At 35.4% G+C, this 27,272-nt stretch overlaps 1 protein-coding gene and 1 long non-coding RNA gene across 4 annotated transcripts in view; both read left to right on the top strand.

Moving 5' to 3' along the window:
• gas7a (growth arrest-specific 7a) overlaps positions 1-27,272 on the top strand; it is a 187,504-nt gene that overhangs the window by 59,179 nt on the left and 101,053 nt on the right. For all 3 annotated transcript variants that reach the window (XR_008836300.1, XM_056454149.1, XM_056454148.1), the window contains exons 6-7: positions 4,625-4,703; positions 5,255-5,386. Coding sequence is in view for 2 of the 3 variants with exons in the window: in XM_056454149.1 (XP_056310124.1) it covers positions 4,625-4,703; positions 5,255-5,386 (211 nt within the window). In the remaining variant the exon portion in view is untranslated. The remainder of the gene's footprint in view (positions 1-4,624; positions 4,704-5,254; positions 5,387-27,272) is intronic.
• On the top strand, positions 10,555-17,971 carry LOC130221605 (uncharacterized). Its single transcript, XR_008836301.1, has 3 exons — positions 10,555-10,633; positions 16,094-16,243; positions 16,810-17,971. It is a non-coding gene; the product is annotated as an uncharacterized LOC130221605 (long non-coding RNA).

Here is a 27,272-nt window from a genome sequence, read left to right as displayed (position 1 = left end):
TGCAGAGAGAATTTGGCAAAAAACTAAAAATCCTGAACAGCTCATAACATACCAAACTCTTCTGTCCTCTTTCTCGGCTGAGATTACTTCTGCAAAGCAGACATACTTCCGTCAGAAAATCAACAGTGCCACCAATCCTTGCTTACTTTTTAAAACATTTTCCTCCCTCCTTTATCCTCCTCCTTCACTCGCATCATCCACACTCACTACTGATGACTTTGCTACATTCTTTTGTACCAAAACTGCAAAAATCAGTGCTCAATTTGCTGCACCTACAACAAACACGCAAGATACACCACCAACACCACACACACTCACCTCTTTTTCTGAGTCTGAGGTGTCCAATCTCATGTTATCTAGCCATGTCCGCTTGATCCCGTTCACTCTCATCTCCTGCAAGCCATTTCTCCTGTAATCATACCAACACAGACTCACATAGTTAACACATCTCTGACTCTGGTTTACCCCCCTGCTCTCGGTCATGAAGGATCTCAGACTGGCTAAAGCAGACTCTAAATCATCTGTCCTCATCTTGCTGGATTTATCAGCTGCTTTTGACACCATAAACCACCAGATCCTGCTATGTACGCTTGAGTCACTGGGCGTTGCAGGCACTGTTAATCAATGGTTCAGATCTTATCTGTCTGACAGGTCATTCAGAGTGTCTTGGAGGGGAGAGGTGTCCAACCTACAGCATCTAAACACTAGGGTACCTCATGGCTCTGTTCTTGGGCCACTTCTCTTTTCCATCTACATGACATCTTTAGGACCAGTCATCCAGAAACATGGATTTTCCTACCACTGCTATGCTGATACCCAGTTATACCTCTCTTTTCGCCCTGATGATCCCTCGGTTCCAGCTCGCATCTCAGCCTGCCTCAGACATTTCACACTGGATGAAAGATCATCATCTTCAGCTTAACCTCGCGAAAACGGAAATCCAAAATGGTAAAAAGCCTTGAAGTAACGATTGATGACCAACTAAACTTCTCTGACCACATTTCTAGAACTGCTCGATCTTGCAGATTCACACTCTATAACATCAGAAAGGTCCGACCCTTCCTATCTGAACATGCAGCTCAACTCATTGTTCAAGCTCTTGTTCTGTCCAAACTGGATTATTGCAACTCTCTACTAGCCGGGCTTCCAGCTAACTCTATCAAACCTCTTCAGCTGCTTCAGAACGCAGCAGCACGAGTGGTCTTTGATGAACCAAAAAGAGCACGTCACTCCGCTACTCACCCGTTTGGACTGGCTGCCAGTTGCTGCTCGGATCAAATTGAAAGCTCTGATGTTTGCCACAAAGCTACCTCTGGCTTTGCTCCTTCTTATCTGCTCTCACTTCTGCAGATTTATGTGCCCTCCAGAAACTTGCGTTTTGTGAATGAACGTCGCCTCGTGGTTCCATCCCTAAGAGGGAAGAAATCACTTTCCCGAACTCTTGCATTCAATCTGCCCAGTTGGTGGAATGAACTCCCTAACTAAATCAGAACAGCAGAGTCACTTGCTGTCTTCAAGAAACAACTAAAAACTCAACTATTTAGTCTCCACTTTCCTTCCTAATCTGTAACTGCCTCTCTAGCTATACCATTAACTGTACTCTCTCTCTCTCTCTCTCAAAAAAAACTTACATTACTAATGCTTTGCTTCTTAGACTTTACAAACCTGAAACTTGCCCATAGCACTTATTCACTGTTGCTCTTACTTGTAAGTCGCTTTGGATAAAAGCGTCTGCTAAATGACTAAATGTAAATGTAGTTCGTTCATTTGAAAATGTGTTCAATAATCCAGCATTAATGCGCTATAGGCATTGCGGCTCGCCTCATTGTACAGGCTTATTGCACTTTTTTAGGTTCCGCTCTCAAATGAGTATAGGTTATGAGTAAATGTTGCTCATTCTTTACTATTCATTGCCCAGCCAGCTACCGATCCTATTGCATTTAATTTAAACCCACTTATTTAAAATATTTCTAAATACATAGCCTGCCATGTAGCCTAGAGTAATAAAAGCAACAACAACAACAAATAACAAAAAATAATAAGACAGGCCTACTTTGGCGTTGCAATAAAATAGTATTAATTATCAAATAAATAATTACAATAGGCTAATAGCATATATATCATTAAATTAGGAGGAAATAAAATAAAAACCAATGGTACCCTTTGTTATAGCCTAGCCCCAGGGCCCAATGCGTTCTTATTCTGGTTCTGCTAACAACTATTTAAAAAAAAACAAACTAAACAATAAACACAAGTAAATAACAATAATAAGAACAACAATAATAATAGTAATAATAATAATAATTATAACAATAACACTAATAATAATAGTAATAATAATAATTATTATTATTGTAAGGCCTTGCTCTGAAACAATCATGCAAAGCAGGTGCTGCTTGGAAATGTAATCTTTGCTCAGCGTCAGGTGCACAGCAGCAAGACATTTGGCAGCGAACTATGAATTTATTTTAATGGCAATTGTCTAATAATACTGCTAATTTACGTCTTTATTTATTTTATATCTTTACTTAAATTTCCTACCCTAAATCAAAAAATGAAAATCCAGCCAAAATCTTGTTTTTTCGTTTTTTTTTGTGAGGAAAAGAAAAGCGGAAAACGGGCGTTTTCTTCATTTCCTTTATTCCTTTCAAAACTGGAACCCAATAAATAAATTGTACACGGACCGGGTTGACATGTTTCCATCGATGTTAACATGTTTACATGTTATTTAGTTACATGTACTCCTGTTAACATGTTTCTACAAACTCTCCCGCTGATAGAATCTGAATGAAAAAACATGTTTTTCATAGTTGTAGACTCATGTGTGCCTGTGCCTTTGGATCGTGTTAACTCGTGACCCATGCTCACACATGTACCGTACATAAAGATTTTACAAAAAAATTTATACAATTACGATATTATTATGCAACATATTATATCTAATATATCTAATATATATTTAAATATAATATTATGCAACAAAATATTACATAAAAATCAATTTCAATGTATTAACTTGGTCACATCTGTACCAAGGCACAAGTATGAACATGATTTGGCTAATTGCGATGAAACTACAAAAAGCTGCTATCACTTGTCAGTCTCTGGTAGCTCAGTTAGATAGGTAATAGGTTGTCTTGTGATGCGTATCTTTTCTTTACGAGTTCGAATCCCATGTACGAGTTTTGTTTATCTAGCCTGATTTTTAAATTCTGTTTAAAATAAAATTTGGATGATAGACTGCGATTTATAACGTAGGCCATTTAGCGGAACATCATTGTCATTTAGAGCTATTCTGAGAAAATATCAGCTCGTGTGACTTTGTAGACACAGGTTAACACGAGTCAATGGGACTATTATATTCTGATTGCATAATATTCTAATATTCTGTTGCATAATATTATATATTAAATATATATTAGATATATTAGACATAATGTGTTGCATAATAATATCGTCATTGTATTCTTTTTTTTTTTTGTAAAATCTTTATGTACATTACATGTGTGAGCATGGGTCACGAGTTAACACGATCCAAAGGCACAGGCATGCATGCTCAGTTCGTTAAGTTGATCAATGCATGTGCTGAACCTTTTGACTACATGAGTTCGAATCCCGTTGGTGACATGTAAATTATAATTTTTTTTTTTTAATTAATTTTGGTTATATACTGTACAGTTCTGCTACACGGATATTAAAATCAATAATGCTCACAATGACACTGACACCAAGTATTAAGAATCTTTATTTGGTATGGGCATGTTTTGTTGCTGTGAAAAAGTGACGAATCTGCCATTCTGCAAACGTAAATAGCTTACATCTGGAAAGGGACACCAATTAACATGGTCACCAGTTAAACCGTAACACCGGGTAGCAGAGAAAGTAAAAAATGAAGAGTACAAAAACTGACCGGAAGCCAGACACTACAGGACTCCGCACAACAAGACGTAAGAAGGCTAGACAGGACAGATATAACATTAATAAAAATAAATATTTGCATACTTAAACACGTGCTTAAACATTATTGAATGTATATTTGCAGTGTACTTAATTTGCTCTATTTAATAAATAAATAAATAATTAGAAATGTACACTCGGCAAGCACCAAATCTAGGTAAGTTAAAAAACAACAATGTTGGATACTGTATGAAACACTGTTAGAACATTCTTAGAAGAGTACAGTAAATGCACTTTAACTACACAGATGATGCACTTATTCAACCGATAAAAAGAATGGCTCTTCATGCACTTAACAGTCACAGCTTTGCTTATGTATCAGAAAGAGTGATGAAGTTGGATTGCTTTATTTTGTATTGCACAAACAAAATTATCTAACAGAGATGATTATGCCATTAGGACTGTGAATGTAGTTGTACTCATGACAGGTACTATTTAGTAATTTATTTCAATTTAATTTTTTAACCATTAAATATTGACTGAAAAATGGTTTGAATTTATGATTATTAAAAAAAAAGTGCATTTGGCATGACAATGAACTCAAACAGTACGTTGTTCATTGCAATTTAAGTAATCTCTTCTTGTGCATTTTAAAGAAGCACACATATTCTGGTAAATAAACATACTTTGAGCAGTCAATGGCAGCTTTAACAATGTTTTGATTCAGGACTCTTGGAGAAGCTTGGGCTCAACTCAAGAAGAGTCTAGCAGATGAAGCCGAAGTCCATCTCAAGTTCTCCTCAAAGGTGTGCAGTTCTCAGTTCTCTCTATGATATTTCTTGATAAAGGTGATATACAGTAAGAACCAGCTGAAAAACAAACAACTCATTGTGCATTGTCATTGTTGTGCATTGTCAGAGAAGATGGAGTACATCTGGCCTTTATTTAAGTTTTTTCTGCACTGAATAGCTTCCCCTAAGAGATGTTATTAGCCACCTGTTTGTAATGAACTACACTGCTTTCTTCAGTCTGCTGTGATTTGTCTATTTTGACCACTGTTCACACTAGTGTGCTCTATTTAGCACAAGTGTGGGTGATTAATTGCAGAAAGAAAGTGATTCTGCAGTATTAGTCTATCAGATCATGTATGATTTACTGAGATGGCAACACAAAAAGCCTCTTTCTTAAAAAAACATAATCATCATTACCAAAGTGGAAATTTTGAGCATCCAAATGAAGTAAATGGCGTTTTATAGAATCCCCACAGTTTATTTCAGACACTGCGCCATGTACTGTCGCTGATATGCCATGTACCATCGCTGTGTGACTGATTTAGATTATTGTTATTTGTCTCCAGCTCCAGAGTGAAGTGGAGAAGCCTTTATTGACCTTCAGAGGAGACAACTTTAAAAAAGACATGAAGAAATATGACCACCACATTGCTGACCTGAGGAAGCAGCTGGTCAGCCGATACGCTGCAGTGGAGAAGGTACAGTCTCTATAGATGTCTTGAACCCCTGTGAAAAGGAAGTGTGCTTAATTTTGTTAATTACTAATGTCGTAGCCACAGTTACAAACATATTTAAATACACAACTAATGTTTTAATAAAATGCCATTAAAGTATATTTTAGTGAAGGTATAGGCGAATTTAGTGTTACAGGGTTACAGTTAAGGGTTGATTAAAGTTAGTGACAAGTTTAGCAGTGTGAGTTTTTTTAAAGACTTAAGGGTCAAGGGTGGGGTATGGCTAAGGGGACAGGTTATGTGGTATGGATATGAATAAGAGTTAGCTAACCCCCGGGGGTCGACAAATGCATATATGTGTTTTTAGTACATCATCTTAAAATACTCATTTTTAATCCTAATAATAAGACAAACACTGATTTGAAAACTGTAATTCTGAAGAACTGTAATTCTTGTCTCTGGAATTCAAATGCATTATTTAATTATTTATTTATTTTACAGAAGTTGAACCATCCAGTCAAAAGTTTGAAAGCTCACTAAGACTGTGATTATTTGAGCAAAATATAAATGAAGGGTCACAAAATATTATTTTGATTTAAAGTAATTGTTTTTCGTGTTTATAATAATATTTATTTTTGTAATCAAATATTTTGTCATTACTTCAGTCTCAAAGAGTCATTCGGCAACAATTCCAGTGCTAAATTAATGGCAGAGAAACACATTTTTTATCACAACAGTGTTGCAAACATACACCAAAAAATATTTTAACCATGAAATAAACCTTAAATTAATATTAATCTAATGGTATAATATGGTCTAAATAAAGACAATATATTTTATTTATAATATATTTTAACAATAAACCATTTACCTGCTCTCACAAGTGAATCTTCCCTTAGTCACGTGGCCCATTATGCAGCTCATTATGTAGGCATTATGTCTTGTCAGGTGCTAGTTGATGCATTAGTAATGATAATTCATGCCTTCTCGCATATGAGTCATATAGGAGGAAGTGAGCACACAAGTGCAGAATTTAAAAAATAGATAAATTAATAAAAAATAAAACAAAAAGGAAACAAAAACTACCCAGAGGGGCAAACCATAAACCAAACAAACTTAACTGGGCTGGACTGGCAGGGAAGAGCAGGACAAGGCAATGCAAGACAATATTATCAGGAAAGAACAATGATAACAAATGATGACAAACTGGCACAGGACAGCAGACATGCAGGAGCTACAGAATAAACTAATAAGGCAATAAAAAAATGGGTGGGACTAGACTAGACTAGACTAGAGAAAAATGTACAGTTTTAACACAACGTAGCACAACATAAATCACACAAGTCATAAATTACATAATGTAAATAAAAATGTAAACTATAAATAAAAACTATAACTTTTCCAAATTTAACATACAGACTTGCAGCGAACCCATACATTTACATTTGACTTGTATCGTGACTGTAAATTGCAATAATATGTAGATATTGAATCATCACTATTAAAGTAAAACTCCTTTTGTTTGTATTATTAATAATAATAACGTTATTATGCAAAAATCTGCCACAATACAATTTAATAATATAATTATTTTAATTTAAACTAAATCACATATTTGGATTTACAAAATAACAAGTTAATAACCAAAATAACAAACTTTAAACAGAGTAGTGGGGCACAGTGAATACACTGTAACACCAAAAAGCTACTCTCTCATCTCTGCATGAAATACATTTGTGGATGAAACTCGAAATAAAGCACAGAAGATCAGGGCCGGCCATTGGCATAGGCAGTTAAGGCAAATGCTAAGGGTCTCGTACATCCATGGGGGCACTATAAATGGGGGAAGAAAAAAGTGTAACTTCCACTACTCCTAAAACTAGTTGGTAATTATGACTTCAGAAAATAATAAGCCTACATTAATTTAACTGTATAGTGCTGTGGTGGTAATTGGACTTATAACAAATATTAACATCAATATTTTGGTATTGATATTAATATTGATATTTTAGCCTTGCACAAGAGCACTAATTAATGTACTGATAATTGGATTGATCAAATATTAACATCAATATTTTGGTAATAATATTAATATTCATATTTTAGCCTCCCACGAGGGTACAAATTAATGTTGAAATAACAGATAAATATCTCCTTTTAAACGGGACACCAGAGAGCTTTGACTAAAATAATTAATCAAATATTGTTAATTAAAATATACAAATGTACAGGTGTTTATTATCTGGCCAAATCTGAAGGATAATGAGATCGTCTGACTTGTAGAGCCTTTTACTGTATTATCAACACAAGAAAGACACAATTGTAATAAATGTGTATTTATTAACAAAAGAGTAAACAAGGGTAACTAAAATTACTAAATGTACAATAAATTAACAGAGGAAGTTTTTGTTATTAATGAATATCTGTTATAAACATCTAATAAATTAGAATACTTTAAACTGAAACACATTATACCAAGGTCTTCCTTAGAGGGTTGGATCTTCTTGCAGTTCTTTAAGCATGGAACGAGCAGACTCTGTTGAGCTTTGAGAAGACGAAATCTGTAGATTCTGGAACACGCAGAACTGGAGATTTCTGGAGGTGGTAGTCTTGAAGCTATGGTTTCAGACGCCTTGGAAAAAGCCCTGTGAATCCAATTTCTAAATCCTTGCTGGAACACGCTGCAAAGTTCTGAAGTCTTTGAGCAATTCGGATAGCCTTGTGTGTCAGGCATTCCTTCACTTCTCTTCCTCTGAGTTACTCTCTTAGTTGCAATACCACTCTTGATACCACTCTGTTACAACACCACTCTCCTCTCTGATACCACTATAGCACCACTCTGTCTACCACTCTAGAACCACACATTTCTCCTGATACCACCATTCTTTGTACCACTCCACACTCAATACCACCTTCTTACTACTACTCTACTCTTTCTTTAAAATAATGTTTTTAATACTTTCTCTGGAAGGCAGGATTGAAAAAATGTTGCCTTTCAAATCCAGCATTGTGATTGGATGATCCTGTGAGTTGGTCACTGGAAGGTGTCATCCATAGCGTGACCGGCATTTGCATAGTCATAGACCACAGTTTAACTGTTATTCTATTTAAAAGCATTATTTCCATTATATAAAGTCTAAACATCACTATGCAATGTTAATCTTTACCCAAGCGTTCATATATAAACATTAATAAGCAAAGTTTCATATAGTGGAGTATTTTAAGCAGTGCATATTAAATATATACATGATCATTTGAATCTGCAGGTATATCACTGTATATGAAGTGAAATATTCCATTTGTGTCTCTTTTGTGAGATGGAGGTATTGTGATCCACGTGTCTCTCTGTGTCTGAGACAATGTAGAATGTTGATTGGATCAAGAAGCTGTTTTGCAAGTACTTGGTTCTTAACACCTTTGCCTTTCAGATAAACAAAAGACAGATGATCACTGTCTCAATTGCCACTTTCTAATAAGCTTAAGAAAAGGGCCAGAGTTTAGTGTTTACTCTGCAGCATTTGTTTATATTGGAAATTAATTTCCACAAGTTTCCAAAAGTTCCTGGCTTTACCGCTGATCACTACAGTGCAAAACCTACTAAGTATTATTAGTATTAATTATAATAATAATATAGCCTACTCGCCTAAGATGTCCCCCCTCTTTCGAATAATTAGACTTCACCCGCTACACGGTGTTATTTTTTTTGGTAGGTCAACAAGCTCAACATGTCAAAACGTCCTAAACTGTCTGATGCCCAGGGGAGGCAAAAAAGAAAAGATGAGGAGGAAAATTATGATAAAGATGATTATTTTGCTTTATACGAATGATGATTGATAACGTCATTAACAATTAGCATGGCACATATTTGTCAACCCTCCCGTTTTTGCCTGCTATCATTCCGTTAAGTATTTTCCCCCGTATGTTTAATCTTTCAATGAAAAGTGAAAGTACCATCAATACAAAGCCGATCTCAAATGTGATATAATCATACCTGCCAACAGGGCTTTTTTTGATCACCAGCCACTGTGGCTAGTAGTTTTCCAACATTACTAGCCGCTCACAATTTTCACAAGCTACTCTTTTGTTGTTGGTAAAATATATTTTATATGCATAAATTTGACTGGCTAAAGGTCCCAGATCATCAGGTAACTACACATAAATGGAAAGTTAATCTCATATTAAAGCAATGCTTTTATTTAAAAAAATTATAACTAAACTATAATAACAAAAATAAAAATAACTGTACTCAAAAGAAAGCAGGTAAAAAACATACAGTGAATGATAATTAAAGGATGATCACGTGCAAATGGTTAAGGTTAGGCCTGTTAATAATCTATTCAAATTAAAATTTAAATGAAAGCAGTGACCACTGCTGCTTACTAAAGGATATATAGGCCTATATATGTGTATGTGTATATATATATATATATATATATATATATATATATATATATATTTAAAAGAGAACCTTAGGCATGGTTGCTTCGCGCTAGTAAGCGGGAGTGCGCACACTTTCTAACAGTCACGTGCATTACATCGCCTGTGCGCGCTAGTGATCATCCTCCCATTCTGTCTCTCATTTTTGTCAGTGGTGCAGCTTCTTGAATCTAAGATCAAATTTGCACAAATATTGCCCCATCTTTATTGTTGAACCCTGCTTTTAAGAAAACTACAATTTAAAAATGTATTTCCAACCAGCCAAAGTAGCTAGTGGGAGTGTCTGTCTAAACCCCACAGCTGAAATCTACCCGCATTTGGTGAGTTGGCGGGTGTTAATGTCAAGCCCTGACTGCCAACACTCACGTTTTGTTATTTCTCCTGGATAACTCCCGTAATTTACATTCTCCCCTTTCCATACCCTGTCTCCCGGATTTTCAGAGACAAATGTTTGCAGGTATGGATATAATTGCAGGAGCTGTTCAAGAGAATTGTTCTTTTGTTTTATTTTGGCTTAAAAGCACGTTGAACTTAAAATCATCTGCATTCACTTTATTTCCATTAAAGCTGTGCGTTGATCGCTCGTCCTGATTTTGCCAAGTGCTAGTTGTCCTGAGACCAACATAATTAATGATGACCCAGGGACAACAACTCTATCAGCCAATCAAAACTTATTACGTCATCATTATGTTCCCTCTACAGAGTCCGCCAAAACGCAAATTCAAAATAGAAGAAAACACACACACACACACACACGCACGCACGCGCACAGGCAAACAGGCGCACAGGCACACGCACCTGCCATTTTCACCAGTGAAGAGGACAAGTGAAAAGGTAAGATCACCGGTTTTCTTCTATTAGTTTACAGAAGCAGTAATGATCGTAAAATTAATATATGTTTATGGATTTGCCCTTAGCGTTTAGCGAACGAGCAACATTTAACTTTAGTTTGCATTGAGTTAGCCTAATTAACTGTCCCTAGTTACCTAACGTTAGATTGGCGTGCTGCTCTACCGTTACTGCTATATACTTTCTGCCTTCAATTACAACAAGCTAACAATAATGTTTTGAATATTTTAATCTATCTATTAAACGTGATTAAATTTGGCCTCTTGCTAATTTAGTGACCGTATTTTTTCCTAATAATTCTGTTTTTAGCATGTATTATGTCAATTTCATTTAATGACAAACGCCATAAATGTGGACCAAAACAGCACTAGTTTAAACAAAGGTCAGTGGGTTATTTGAGACGTTAACATAACGTACTATGAATCGCTGCAAAATTCAACTAGCGATTTAATCTGATCATTTATTCTGTTAAATATGTTAACCTCAAGTCATCATTGCTGATTTATTAATATTATTCATATGTTAACATCAGGTCATCATCACTGATTTATTAATATCATTAATAGGTTAACCTCAGGTCATCATTGCTGATTTATTAATTTCATTAATATGTTAACATCAGGTTATCATCACTGATTTAATGATATCATTAATACGTTAACCTCAGGTCATCATCGCTAATTTATTGATAATATTAATATGTTAACCTTAGGTCATCATCACTGATTTATTAATATCATTAATACATTAACCTCAGGTTATCATTAATAGGCAAGGCAAGGCAAGTTTATTTATATAGCACATTTCATACACAGTGGCAATTCAAGGTGCTTTACACAGACAGGAATAAAAGAAACAAGTATAAGAAAAATAAAAACAAAAAATAATAAAAATGGTTATAAAAAATAAAATAAATAAGCATAAAAACAGATAAAATGTGTTATAAAAGAATGAAAAAGAAGAGAAAAATAGAATAGTGCGATCTGTCGGACGTAGCACAGTGCTCATTCAGTAAAGGCACAGCTAAACAGATGTGTTTTCAGTCTTGATTTGAATGTGCCTTATGTTGGAGCACATCTGATCATTTCTGGAAGCTGATTCCAGCAGTGAGGGGCGTAGTAGCTGAAAGCCGATTCACCCTGCTTTGACTGAACTCTTGGAATTTCTAGTTTATTTGATCCTAAAGATCTGAGTGATCTGTTGGGTTTGTATTCAGTGAGCATATCTGTAATGTATTGAGGTCCTAAGCCATTTAGTGATTTATAGACCAGTAATAATACTTTAAAATCTATTCTGAATGTAACTGGGAGCCAGTGTAAAGACCTGAGGACAGGTGTGATGTGCTCTGATTTCCTGGTTCTGGTCAGAATTCTGGCCGCAGCGTTCTGGATGAGCTGTAACTGTCTGACTGTCTTTTTGGGGAGGCCAGTGAGGAGGCCGTTACAGTAATCCACCCTGCTGCTGATAAAGGCATGAACAAGTTTCAAGTTTTCAGATCTGACTCCAGAGTCACACCAAGATTCTTGACCTTATTTTTTGTTGTTTGACCCTTAGAGCCAAGGTACGCATTCACCTTGAGAACCTCATCTCTGTTCCCAAACGCAATCACTTCAGTTTTCTCTTTGTTTAACTGAAGAAAGTTTTGGCACATCCAATTGTTAATTTCATCAATGCATTGGCAGAGGGTGTCAATGGGGCTGTAGTCATTAGACAGTAAGGCTAGGTAGATCTGAGTGTCATCAGCATAGCTGTGATAGGAGATTTGTTTATTTCTCATTATTTGGCTCAGAGAAAGCATATAAAGGTTGAACAGGAGAGGTGCCAGAATCGAGCCTTCTGGGACTCCACATGTCATGGGTGTCCACCTCGACCTATGATCACCTATACTGACATAGTAACCTCTCCCTTCAAGGAAAGATCTGAACCATTTGAGGACCGTCCCAGACAGCCCAACCTAGTTTTCTAGCCTATCCAGAAGTATGCTGTGATCGACAGTGTCAAATGCAGCACTGAGATCGAGCAGTACCAGCACTGTTAGTCTGCCTAAATCTGTATTTAGGCGGATATCATTGATTATCTTTATAAGACGCTCTCTGTACTGTGGTGTGGTCTGAAACCAGATTGAAAATTGTCTAAACACCCCTTGTCACTGTTATCTAAGCAGGCACCCGAGACACATCATGGAGAGCTGTTGTGTTCACCAGCTGAAGATGGGGCATTGTTGTTTGGGCCCTGGCGGTGGGGCAAAAATCGGAGGGCTCTTCCAGGTTGGCTCAGAGGTGGTTGTGGAGCAGGCCGCTTTTTGGTTGGTAACTGGGGGCTTGCGGCAATGGAGTGTGAAAGTTTAGTTCCAGCATGCACCAGTTGCTCCATCTTTTTTGAGAAACCCAAGAGAGGCAAGCAAGGTGACAATGAGAATGTGTCTGGCGACAGAGGCTGTGGCTCTGGAGTTTCTGGCTGCTGAAATATGTTTTCCTGGCTGTTTTCCTGAGGATCATTTTTGAGTGACGAGACTTGATGCAGAGGGACGGCGAAAGTGTCTCTGTCAACAGTGGGTGTTTTGGCTGCGTAGCATTATCACTGTCCTTGGGTGATGCATCAGCCCCAAGTCCACTCAGGAGCTGATTTGAGGTCCTGTGGTCATCCGGACAGATGCTAGGTTTGTATGTGCCATTTGGATTGAGGTCAGTGGCACACACAGCTGATCGATGATGGAGGGAGAAAAAGATATTGTCCTTTAGCACCTTTGCACCAAGTTTGTTTGGGTGAAGGCCGTCTGATGTAAACAGCTGTCTTTGGTTCCAGAAGAGATTGAAGTTGTCAATAAAATTCAGTCCTTTCTTGTTACATGTTTTCTGCAGCCATACATTTAGTCCAAGAAGCCGTGAAAACATATTTGTCCCTCTTGCAGGGAGTGGTCCACTGATGAATGGTTGAATTTTCAATCTTTCAACTGTTTCCAAGAGCTCACAGAAATCTCTCTTGAGCAGTTCTGACTGTTCCTTCCGAATATCATTCTTCCCCACATGGATGATAATCCGTTTTGCAGTCTTGTGCTTTTCCAGAATTTCCTTAAGTTCTTTGTTTACATCAGAAACTGTTGCATGAGGGAAGCAGTATGTCATTGTAGATTTGCTCCTAAAATTCCTGATTATTGAATCTCCTACAACTAGTGTTTTTATCTCAGGTGCAATCGGAGCAGAATGCCGCTGTCTAGTCAGCCTTAAATCTCTTTTCCATGCAGAGTTAGCTGCTGAGTCATGCGATCTCTGTCTGACTGCATTTGGGGATTCTTCATTCATATTACTCAATACTTCATATCTGTTCTTAAGCTGTATTTGAGTCTGAGCTGTATTTGGGGTAGAAGACGCTAATGCGGCAGCGTATGATCTGATCCCACGAGTACCCTTTGGTTTCGCACCTTGTTTATGCCAATGCTCATTTTCAACAGTTTTAATCTGTTTTTCTGTGCTCAAAATAGTGGCAGGAATAGATTTATGGGACTCACCGGCTATATTCTGTGAGCGTCCACAATGGCGCTGCAGTTCTGGTCAGATCGCAAGTAACTTTGTTTCAAGAACTGCAATCTTTAGTAGAAGTTTGTGGCAGTTTGTACAGCAGTGAGAATCTGAATTAATCCGATCCAGAGGCATTTTAACAGCCGTGTTTTCCTGTCTCAGGAATGTGAGCAGCTGATAGCTGGTAGCGGGAGCATTGTTTAGACGATAATTCCCCTCTTGTTAGTAAAGCTTTATTCCAGAAAGTTTGTAGAATCGATGCTGATCTTCAAGCTGTGTCGTTTGAGCACTGTGCTGATAGGCTCAAGTTAAAATTAGGGTTTAAGATATAAAAGCAAGTGAGCAGAGAGCGGAGCAGTAGGCAAAGACGTCCAAACAGTAGCGAAGCAGGAAGTGGAAAAAACGTAATACGTTAACCTCAGGTCATAATCACTGATTTATTAATATCATTAATATGTTAACCTCAGGTCATCATCACTTATTTATTAATATCATTAATACATTAACCTCAGGTCATTATCACAGATTTATTAATATCATTAATATGTTAACCTCAAGCCATCATCACTGATTTATTAATATCATTAATACATTAACCTCAGGTCATCATCACTGTTTTATTAATTTCATTAATACATTAACCTCAGGTCATCATCACTGTTTTATTAATTTCATTAATACGTTTACCTCTGGTCATCATCGCTGATTTATTAATATCATTATTATTTTAACCTCAGGTCATCATCGCTGATTTATTAATATCATTAATATGTTAACCTCAGGTCATCATCGCTGATCTATTAATATCATTAATATGTTAATCCCTGGTCATCATCACTGATTTTTTATATCATTAATGTTTTAACCACAGGTCATCATCACTGATTTATTCATATCATTAATACATTAACCTCAGGTCATCATCACTGATTTATTAATATCATTATTATGTTAACCTCAGGCCATCATTGCTTAATATATAACTACATAACATTAATATTTACTTCAGGTCATCATCGCTTATTTATTAATATCATTAATATGTTAACCTCAGGTCATCATCACTGATTCATTAATATCATTAATATGTTAACCTCAGGTCATCATCGCTGATTTATTACTACACAACATAAGTATTTACCTCAGGTCATCGTCACTTATTTATTAATATCATTACTACGTTAACCTCAGGTCATCATCACTGATTTAGTAATATCATTAATATGTTAACCTCAGGCCATCATCACTGATTTAGTAATATCATTAATACGTTAACCTCAGGTCATGATCGCTGATTTATTATTATCATTATTATGTTCACCTCAGGTCATCATCGCTAATTTAATATTATTATGTTGACCTTTAGGTCATTATAGCTGATTTATTAATATCATAAATATGTTGACCTCAGGTCAGCATCGCTGATTTATTAATATCATTAATATGTTGACCTCAGGTTATCATCGCTGATTCATTTATAACTATCATCAATATTTATTTGAGGTCATCATTGCTGATTTATTAATGCAGATTGTTAATGCTTATTTACCTCAGGTCATCGTCAAGTGTATTGATATATTAATATGTTGACCTCAAGTCATTCCTGATTTATTGATATATATTATAATGTTGACCTCAGATCATCGCTGATTTAAGGGGTTGTATGACATAAATTTCCATACAAAAGTAGTAAAGTAGTGGCAAATTAAAATAGTTTAAAGCCTGCTATTTAATAATAAAAATAATAAGAAGAATAAATACCTTCCTTGTTTTTAAGTGCAGGGTGCGTCATTCGAGATTATTAATGAAAGCAAATCATATACAGTACATTAAGGCTCACATGGCTATTAACAGAATACATCCTTGTTATTTAGAAAGCCCTGCTCGTATACTTTTCAGTTGTGACACTGTACTTGTTTATACATAGGTGGCAAAAAAGATGTTTCACCCAGTCTGTTGGAGCAACTAAGGTGACCATATTCAGCTGTTTGACAGAGGGAGAGGCAAAGGACCTTGCCCAGAAGTTTGGAATGAAACTTCTTTCCGGGATCCCTGAAGAGAACATACCAGCAACACTGTAAGTGTGTCTGTGTAAGCCCACTCTCTCTCTCTGGTATCTAGTTGTATAATATATTGGTGGCTGCACCATTATTTATTTAACCATAAACCCATTTTAACCATAAGGATAGTTAAAGATGTGCTGCTGTATATTATTTTTTTCACCTAAAAACAAGCATTAAATATTTAGTTCTGTGTGGCTTCTTGAAAAATAATGAATTCTAAAAGTCTGTTTATAGCTGAAAATTTAGAGACATTTTATGGAGTGAGCATCTAGATTTTTGTTTTGTGTAAGACATTTCAGATTTACTAAAAATGCCCAACACAAACCCTCTTTTGGCTTGGAAAAGTAGCAGTTTTTGGAGATATTGTAGCGTTTTATTAAACTTGATGTTTTATTGTAATATTAACATAGTACAAACTATTCAGACTGTTTTCTAGTCCTTTTATTAAGAAGCCAATGAACCAACTAGGGAATAAAAATCTAACATCTTTTGTGATTTATTTTTTTTATAACAGCCAACTGATGATTGCAACTATACATGTTACACAAGTAACATGAATGTTTGTTTGTTTGTTTTTCAGGAGGACCATTTAACAATTGAGGAGGAATGTCCAAAACCTGAGCCCTGAATCAAACTTTGATTTGCCACTTTCTTTTCCTTTTTAGAGAACTGCCTAAAATACATCCTTTTCACAATGTCACTTCACCTCTGTCTTTACAGTACGCGGTGTATTTTTAGTTTGTTTACTTTAGAATGAATGGGAGACTTCTCTGGAAAATTTACAACTGAAAATATTAACATTGCACATTGTAATTTAAGACTATTACAGTATTTGGCATTTGTTCAGATGTTTCTCTTTCAATACTGAACTGCTTTCTGAGTTAGAAAATGATTCTTTAAGTTATTAAGAATAGGAAAAAGCTATTGTTTATCAAGGAAAGTATATGTTTGCAACCTTTTCACTTAAGTTTATTTTCTTAATAATGGATTTATTATTATTTATTAAATCTTCTCTTATTGGTCTCGTTTCAGAAAGAAGGTTAAGTGAAAACTCGTGGTAACTTACTCTGGTAACCTAACCTGGTCATGAGCAGGTTTATTCTCTTAACTCGTAGTTTCTGTTGGTCTCCTCCCCTTTTTTTAAAATGGCGCTGTATTTCTCACCTTAGCCTTACGTTTCCACCCACCTATTTTTATACGCATTTTCGAGATGCACATAAAAAAAAAAAATCGGTTGATGGAAACGCCAAGATGCACATAAATTTTGAAATGTTATCTTTAACTGATGAACGTAAAAGAGGGAACCTTAAATTAAACATTTCCACTGAACATTAAACTAAGGTTATATGCATTCTTGTTTTGTCAAATTTGTTACAGAATCTATGCAGAAGCCTATTTTTTTGTAATTTAATGCAATTAAATCTGTAATAACTTAAATTACAGGCAACTCCCCACTTTTTCACATGAAAAGTCAAAAACGTCATTTTTTGTTTATTATGTTTTCCCATTGCTAACTGTCTCTGTTTCACTGATACAGTGGTGTTGCTTTTTTTAAATATATGCTCATATTTGTTATAACTTTGCATAAGCACATCAAGTTCAGCTGGAGACAGAAATCTCTTTTTTTTTTAGATGTTGCCATGGTCACTCGTAATATCTGCGCTCCACTGATAATGCCTTTTTATAGTTGCAGTGTGCGCGCTTAACTTTGAGTAGGTCTACACAAAGTTGATTGTGCTAACTCAGATTTTGAGTTAATCTCTTTGAGTTTTTAATCTCTCTGTAAGTCAACTCAGAGTTCAAGTTTAAACTTCGAGTTGGTTGAACCTCCTTACTGAAACAGGCCCACTATCTGGTATGTCGTCTATAAATGTTGTCTATAAAACAATTTTATTTACTTATTCATTAATGGTTTGTTCAGTTTCTCCATTTGACCGAATTAAGAGTGGTAATGGTAATTAAGTGGTAAGTGTCCTACCACCACATACTGTGTGGATTTAATTTGATATCTGCACTACATTTTAACAATTGTTAGAAATTATTTCATAACCTAATAAAACTATATTAAAATGCAGTCTTCTTGGTGTTATTCTTGCAATAGTACATTTTTTATAATGGTTTTGTTTCATAAATAAGAGTCACACACAACATTATTGTTTCTATTCCATTTCATTTTAATATTAAATAGACAAATGTTTTATGTTCATAAATGAAATACTCTGAGATCTGAGCAGTAGAATGTGAATAATATGAATGTGTTTGTAAAACAGCTATCCACCATAAACCATAGTTTTACTAATTAATTATATTTCATGAGACTAAAAAAATAAAATGAAAGTAGATTTGACAAAAAATGTTTAGCACCCGTGTAAACATCTGAAGTCTTTATTTGACAAATGCTGACAAGTACATACCAAATTCATCTACAATAAAGACAGCAACACAAAGCATAATGTCTTCAGCATGTCTGCAGAATCCTCAGTACGTTTTCCAGTTTCCAAATAGTTGTACAATGCCTCTCTTCATCTGCACTTTCATTCTCAATTTCATTTTGTATAAGCACTCCTCTTCGTAGACCGCTGCTCTTATAATTTACTCCATCTCTGATGTCAAATCTAAAAAGCAAAGGGCACAAACATATGGACAAAAACATCAATTATGTGAAATAAAAATCCACAATAATGTCAAGAAATCAGTGAAATGCTTACTGTAATTTATTTTTCTACATATTTTTTTTAAATGTTAATATGGATGTTGCCAACATTCATGATGACCTGAGGTTAACAAATTAAAGTGTAAGTAAATATTAATGTCATGTAGTGATAAATCAGCAATGATGACCTGAGGTTAACGTATTAATGATATTATTATATCAGTGACGAAAGCCTGAGGTAAATATTAATAATATGTAGTAATAAATCAGCAATGATGACCTGAGGTTAACGTATTAATGATATTAATAAATCAGTTATTATGACCTGAGGTTAACGTTTTAATGATACTATTAAATCAGTGGTGATGACCTGGGGCTAACATATTAATGATATTAATAAATCAGCTATGATGACCTGAGGTTAACATATTAATAAATCAGCGATGATTACCTGAGGTTAACACGTTAATGATAATAATAAATCAGTGATGATGACCTGAAGTTAACGTGTTAATGAAATTAATAAATCAGCTATGATGACCTGAGGTTAACGTATTAATGATATTAATGAATCAGCGATGATGACCTGAGGTTAACGTATTAATGACATTAATAAAAAAGCGATGATGACCTGAGGTAAATATTAATGTTATGTAGTTATAAATCAGCAATGATGGCCTGAGGTTAACGTATTAATGATATTATTAAATCAGTGATAATGACCTGAGATTAACATATTAATGATATGAATAAATCAGTGATTATGACCTGAGGTTAACGTATTAATGATATTAATAAATCAGCGATGATGACCTGAGGTTAACATATTAACCTTAATGATATGAATAAATCAGTGATGTTGACCTGAGGTTAACGTATTAATGTTATTATTAAATCAGCGATGATGACCTGATGTTAAAATATTAATGATATTAATAAATCAGCGATGATGACCTGAGGTTAATATATTAACCTTAATCATATTAATAAATCAGTGATGACCTGAGGTTAACGTATTAATGATATTAATAAATCAGTGGTGATGACCTGAGGTTAACGTATTAATAATATTAATAAATCAGCTATGATGACCTGAGGTTATTGTATTAATGATATTAATAAATCAGTGATGATGACCTGGGGTTAACATATTAAGGATATTAATAAATCAGTGATGATGACCTGAGGTTAACGTAATAATGATATTAATAAATCAGCGATGATGACCTCAGGTTAACGTATTAATGATATTAATAAATCAGCGATGATGACCTGAGGTTAACGTATTAATGATATGAATTAATCAAGTGATTATGACCTGAGGTTAGCATATTAACGAAATTAATAAAACAGTGATGATGACCTAAGGTTAATGTATTAATGATATTAATAAATTAGCTATGATGACCTGAGGTTAACGTATTATTGATATTAATAAATTAGCTATGATGACCTGAGGTTTACGTATTAATGAAATTAATAAAACAGTGATGATGACCTGAGATTAACATATTAATGATATCAAAAAATCAGTGATGATGACCTGAGGTTAACGTATTAATGATATTAATAAATCAGTGATGATGACCTCAGGTTAACATATTAATGATAATAATAAATAAGCGATTATGACCTGAGGTTAACGTAATAATGATATTAAGAAATCAGTGATGATGACCTGAGGTTAACTTATTAATGATATTAATGAATCAGTGATGATGACCTGAGGTTAACGTATTAATGATATGAATAAATCAGTGATGATGACCTGAGGTTAACGTATTAATAATATTAATAAATCAGTGATGATGACTTGAGGTTTACGTATTAATGAAATTAATAAAACAGTAATGATGACCTGAGATTAACATATTAATGATATTAAAAAAACAGTGATGATGACCTGAGGTTAACGTATTAATGATATTAATAAATCAGTGATGATGACCTCAGGTTAACATATTAATGATATTAATAAATAAGCGATTATGACCTGAGGTTAACGTAATAATGATATTAAGAAATCAGTGATGATGACCTGAGGTTAACATAATAATGATATTAATGAATCAGTGATGATGACCTGAGGTTAAGGTATTAATGATATGAATAAATCAGCGATGATGACCTAAGGTTATTGTATTAATAATATTAATAAATCAGTGATGATGACTTGAGGTTTACGTATTAATGAAATTAATAAAACAGTAATGATGACCTGAGATTAACATATTAATGATATTAAAAAATCAGTGATGATGACCTGAGGTTAACGTATTAATGATATTAATAAATCAGTGATGATGACCTCAGGTTAACATATTAATGATATTAATAAATAAGCGATTATGACCTGAGGTTAACGTAATAATGATATTAATAAATCAGTGATGATGACCTGAGGTTAACGTATTAATGATATTAATGAATCAGTGATGATGACCTGAGGTTAACGTATTAAGTAAATGATATTAATAAATAAGCGATGATGACCTGAGGTAAATATTAATGTTATGTAGTTATCAATCACAATGATGGCCTGAGGTTAATATATTAATGATATTAATAAATCAGTTATGATGACCTCAGGTTAACATATTAATGATATTAATAAATAAGCGATGATGACCTGAGGTTAACGTATTAATGATATTAATAAATCAGTGATGATGACCTCAGGTTAACATATTATTGATATCAATAAATAAGCGATGATGACCTGAGGTAAATATTAATGTTATGTAGTTATATATTAAGCAATGATGGCCTAAGGTTAACATATTAATGATATTAATAAATCAGTGATGATGACCTGAGGTTAACGTATTAATGATACTAATAAATCAGTGATGATGACTTGAGGTTAACATATTAATATTATTAATAAATCAGTGATGATCTGATGTTAACGTATTAATGATATTAATAAATCAGTGATGATGACCTGAGGTTAACATATTAATGATATTAATAAATAAGCGATTATGACCTGAGGTTAACGTAATAATGATATTAATAAATCAGTGATGATGACCTGAGGTTAACGTATTAATGATATTAATGAATCAGTGATGATGACCTGAGGTTAACGTATTAAGTAAATGATATTAATAAATAAGCGATGATGACCTGAGGTAAATATTAATGTTATGTAGTTATCAATCAGCAATGATGGCCTGAGGTTAATATATTAATGATATTAATAAATCAGTTATGATGACCTCAGGTTAACATATTAATGATATTAATAAATAAGCGATGATGACCTGAGGTAAATATTAATGTTATGTAGTTATATATTAAGCAATGATGGCCTAAGGTTAACATATTAATGATATTAATAAATCAGTGATGATGACCTGAGGTTAACGTATTAATGATACTAATAAATCAGTGATGATGACTTGAGGTTAACATATTAATATTATTAATAAATCAGTGATGATCTGATGTTAACGTATTAATGATATTAATAAATCAGTGATGATGACCTGAGGTTAACATATTAATGATATTAATAAGTCAGTGATGATAACCTGAGGTTAACACATTAATCAATCAGCGATGATGACCTGAGGTTAACATATTAATGATATCAATAAATCAGTGATGATGACCTGATGTTAACATATTAATGAAATTATTAAATAAGCAGTGATGACCTGAAGTTAACCTATTAATGATATTAATAAATTAGCGATGATGACCTGAGGTTAACATATTTAGCAGCACAAATGATCAGATTAAATCGCTAGTTGAATTTTGCAGCGATTCACAGTACGTTATGTTAACCTCTCAAATAACCCACTGTCTTGTGTTTAAACTAGTGCTGTTTTGGTCCACATTTCTGGCATTTGTCATTAAATGAAATTGACATAATACATGCTAAACACAGAATTATTAGGAAAAAATACAGTCACTAAATTAGCAAGAGGCCAAATTTAATCACGTTTAATAGCTAGATTAAAATATTCAAAAACAAATTTGTTAGCTTGTTGTAATTGAAGCCAGAAAGTAAAAAACAGTAAGGGTGGAGCAGCACGCCAATCTAACGTTAGGTAACTAGGGACAGCTAATTAGGCTAACTCAATGCTTAAAAGTTAAATGTTGCTCGTTCGCTAAACGCTAAGGGCAAATCCATAAACACATATTCATTTTACGATCATTACTGCTTCTGTAAACTTATGGAAGAAAACCGGTGATCTTACCTTTTCTCTTGTCCTCTTCACTGGTGAAAATGGCAGGTGCGTGTGCCTGTGTGCCTGTGCGCGTATGTGTGTGTGCGCGCGCGTATGTGTGTGTTTTCTTCTTTTTTGAATTTGCGTTTTGGCGGACTCTGTAGAGCGCACATAATGATGACGTAATACGTTTTGATTGCCTGATAGAGTTATAAATTATGTTGGTCTCAGGACAACTAGCACTTGGCAAAATCAGAACGAGCGCGTTGATCATCGCAACCGCTAAATAAGTGTACGTATGCTGACTTACGGATGTGCTCCGTATGATGAATAGTTCCCAGATCAGCTTCTGTACACACCATTTAAAGAGGATCAGTTTGAGATACTTTGGGGGATTTGGGCATGTGTTTAAACAGACAAATACACTTAATATTAAGTAAACATGTCCGTCCTGCTTGTTTTATTTAAACACAACTAGTTTTCTCTGAAATGAGAATAAACAGTTAATCAAATGCTTTCATTAGCCTATAGATCTGTGCAATCTTAAAGGTGGTTGCTTACCAGATGTGCCGCACGCAGCACCATGCATTTTTTTAATTCTAAGCATAGGTTTCTATCAGGGTACACAGACTGGCGCCGCAAGTCAGTGGCTGTCCACGGCGCCCAGCCACGACTCAGGACACTGTTCATATTTCTGCTGCAACACAGAGCGTCATCTGAATAGTTTCATTTTAAATTTAACATGCAAATGTGTGCGTTTGGTTCGCTTAAGCCTGGTTTATACTTCTGTGTCGAGGGATCGGCGTGCCCGCGGTGCATGCCTTGCACGTTGCTGTGCATTTATATGTCTGCGTGCTGTTTGTGTTGCTCTGCAATACCACTTCTGAAATGCTAGCTGTCGAGTTTCTTCACTGGTGTTTTTTTTTTTTTTTAATGCTACCTTAATGTACAAGTGGCTCAAACTCGCTCATTCAGAGGCGGGAACCGGCAGATGTGCAACAACTTTAATCATAAAACACAAAACAAAAGTTTCGATCTAGAGCTCCTTCGCGGAACTCCACACTTGTAAACATTCACTCCAACAGGTCAGCGCTACCAAGCTGACCAATCACAGAGCTTGCACTATGGGTCGTTTCAACATGTAGTTACATTTTGAGAGAGGTGTGCGTCGGCGTCAGCCACAGCCATGGCCACGGCCACGGTGAGGGCTATGTGACCATGCGTAGGCTGCGCCGGAGCATATGCATGCGATTGATGCAGAAGTGTAAATGAGCCTTTACAGTCACACCTCTGTTATCAAACAAATCAAAATGAGAGATTAATTTACTGCTTTTCAATAAATAACTATAGTAACATTAATCAATATTTAAATACAGTAAAAAGTGAACAAGATTTTATAACTTGTTTTTATTTCTCTATCGGCCATTGATTATGCCCTTTATTTTTTTGTCAATATTTTCTAATGATTGCTATGCATTCTATCATTTGAAACTAATTGTTGTCCCATATTTTTACATCTCAATGTTGACAGTTATGGCATAACATGGTTGCTAATCAAATAGCTAGCGCTGTCTGTTAGTTTTAACATCAGCTAATGTTATGGAAGAGCATAGATGTTATGGAAAATAGTAATAGTAATGTAACTACCCCATCATTCCTTCCTCAGGCAAATGTGTAAATATTAGATCTATTCAGCAGTTGTTATAATGTTAATTGCATTGACATGGTTATCTGACATTTTTCCAGGTTGTAATAGTCAATCAAAATGGTCTTCACTTTCCATAGTTGTAAGCCTAGCTGTTTGTTGTGTTACAGTTCATATTGCTTAACATGTTTATTATTAGAGTGGTGTCGCATACTCCTCTTCTGTCTTCAGATGCGCAGCTGAGGTTTTTCAGTCCCACTGTTGCAATTCCTTAAGTATTTTCAATGTTCAATTGCTATATTTAATTAAAATAATGTCCAAGACAAAGCTATTTAGTTTCTTATGAGTATATGTACACTAGCAGTGGAATTTACTGTTATGAGACGGGGCGCCACCTGAAGTCTTGCCTAGGGCACCGAATTGAATGTCCATCACACTTGGTGGAACGGTATGAGAACTCACTCCAGTACAATCATTTTTGTTCTCTTGAAACTGGATTAATCTCTCATGCTCGCCAGAGTCAGTTGGATCGTCCTGATCCCTTATGTCCAATTGTCCTTCCACTGAATCATCTGTGGCAGGTAAGGAAGCCACCCACCAAACAATCTGCCCTGTTTCTACAAGATCGTTCGGGGTCATTGAGTTATCCATTATGTTTCCGTCTGATTGTTCTTGACTGGATAAGAAATTGACCAGCACAAGATTATGGTGCACAACCTTTTCTCTACCCGTGTTAGTGTTTTTGACCTGAAAGCTATGACATCTGGAGTCTTCTGAGATCACAACATAGGGTATAGATTCCCATATTCCTCGATGTCACAGCCTTTTGTCCCCTTGTTGTTGATTCCCCCTGTCATTGCTGAGTCACTCTCGCATTTGCTTGGGCTGAGTTAATAGCCTCTTTAAAATAATCCCTCATCTTTGCAATGTAACTGTCATAGTCTGTGATGTCATTATCTCTCCCAATACTGTGAAACATAACATCTACTGGCAGACGGGGAATTCTTCAATACATCAGGTAGAATTGTGCATAATCTGTAGATTCATGAGCGGTCCAGTTGTAAGTGAATGTTAGTGTCTGTAAAATCTGAGGCAATTTTTACTTATGTCTTGGGTGCAAAGCTCTTATTGCTGCCTAGTGTATGATTAAAAATATCTGTAAGACCATTTACCATAGGGTGATAAGCTGTCGTTCTAAACTTTCTGACACCTGCAAACTGCATCTGCTCCTCGATCAATTCACTCTTTAAGTTTTCACCCTGATTGACATGGATTCCCACTGGGAACCCGTAGATGCAACAAGTTGACAAGCTACTTGTCTGGCAGATTGGTTACTACAGGCAAAAGCGTGAGCCATCTTAGTAAAGTGATCTGTAACCACTAGCACATCCACTGTCCCACCCTTGTGATTTTCAACTCTCCAGAAGTTGATACACACTAGCTCCAGAGGCCTAGTTGTCCTCACACTCTCAAGCGGTGCCTTCACTTCTGGCTCAGGTGTCTTGCTTAACACACAATGCCTACAGCACTTAACATGTTTTCTGACGTCTCGCTCCATTCTAACCCAGATTGAGGTTCCTCAGACTGACACTAAGCACTGATGTGGAAAGCATGTTTAACCACATCTTTTTTAACTGCTCTGTCTGTTTCAATAGAGTCTAAAACGGTTCAGTCACGGGTCACTAACTCGCATCAGCAACAATGTTTTTGCTCCCTGAGATGTACTGGATGCTAAAATTATATGGTGCTAGCTAAGCAACCCACCTCCGCTCACTCACGTCAAGCTTTGGCTTTGTCAGAATGTAGGTTACTCGGTTTTTGTTAGTCCATGCTGCAAAAGAATGACCCTTCAGCCAATTTCCAAGACGGACCACTTTAGGGCCAAAAACTCTGAAGGGTGAGAAGAATAATTACATTGGGCACATGTAAGGGCCTTGCTAGCGAACGCCACAGAATGATCTCTAGTCTCACCTTCTGGGAACTGAAAAAGTGCAGTGCCTAATCCATCCAGCAAGGCATCCGTTGATAAAATGAATAGCTGATTGAAATTTGAGTGTGCAAGAACCACAGTTTCCAAGAGAGTAGTCTTCAGCTTATTAGAGGATTCACACCGTTCACTTTTCCAGTTGCTTGGGCTTAGCTTCCTCCCGGGGGAACAATTTTGCTCCATTGGTCTTTTGTCCCTTTGGTGCAGCAGTTAATGCAAATAAAGGCTTGGTTATACTAGAGCAGTTCTGTATAACTCGCTAATAAAACATAATTATTCCAAGACATGCTTTTATCTATTTCTGAGATGGTGTGACCCCACCTTCCATCATGAGATCTCTCTCATCCATTGCAGCAATAGCCTGGACCTTATCAGGGTCAGCTGATACTTTTTGGAGCAAGCTTTAAGCCATGAGCCCTCAACCAACTGAACACCAACTCAAGCCTCTTCAGTGCCACATTCTAATTTGGTGCAAACACTAAAAGGTCATTGTAGTAAAGTTCGTTTTGTGGAAAGAAGAAGACAAGGTTGGCGATATCTGGTAAGCACAAATATATATATTTTTTCTGTGCTGGGCACT

This window comes from Danio aesculapii, chromosome 3, assembly GCF_903798145.1.
Source record: "Danio aesculapii chromosome 3, fDanAes4.1, whole genome shotgun sequence".
Classification (NCBI taxonomy): Eukaryota; Metazoa; Chordata; class Actinopteri; order Cypriniformes; family Danionidae; genus Danio; species Danio aesculapii.
This window is presented reverse-complemented; position numbering and strand designations above follow the sequence as displayed.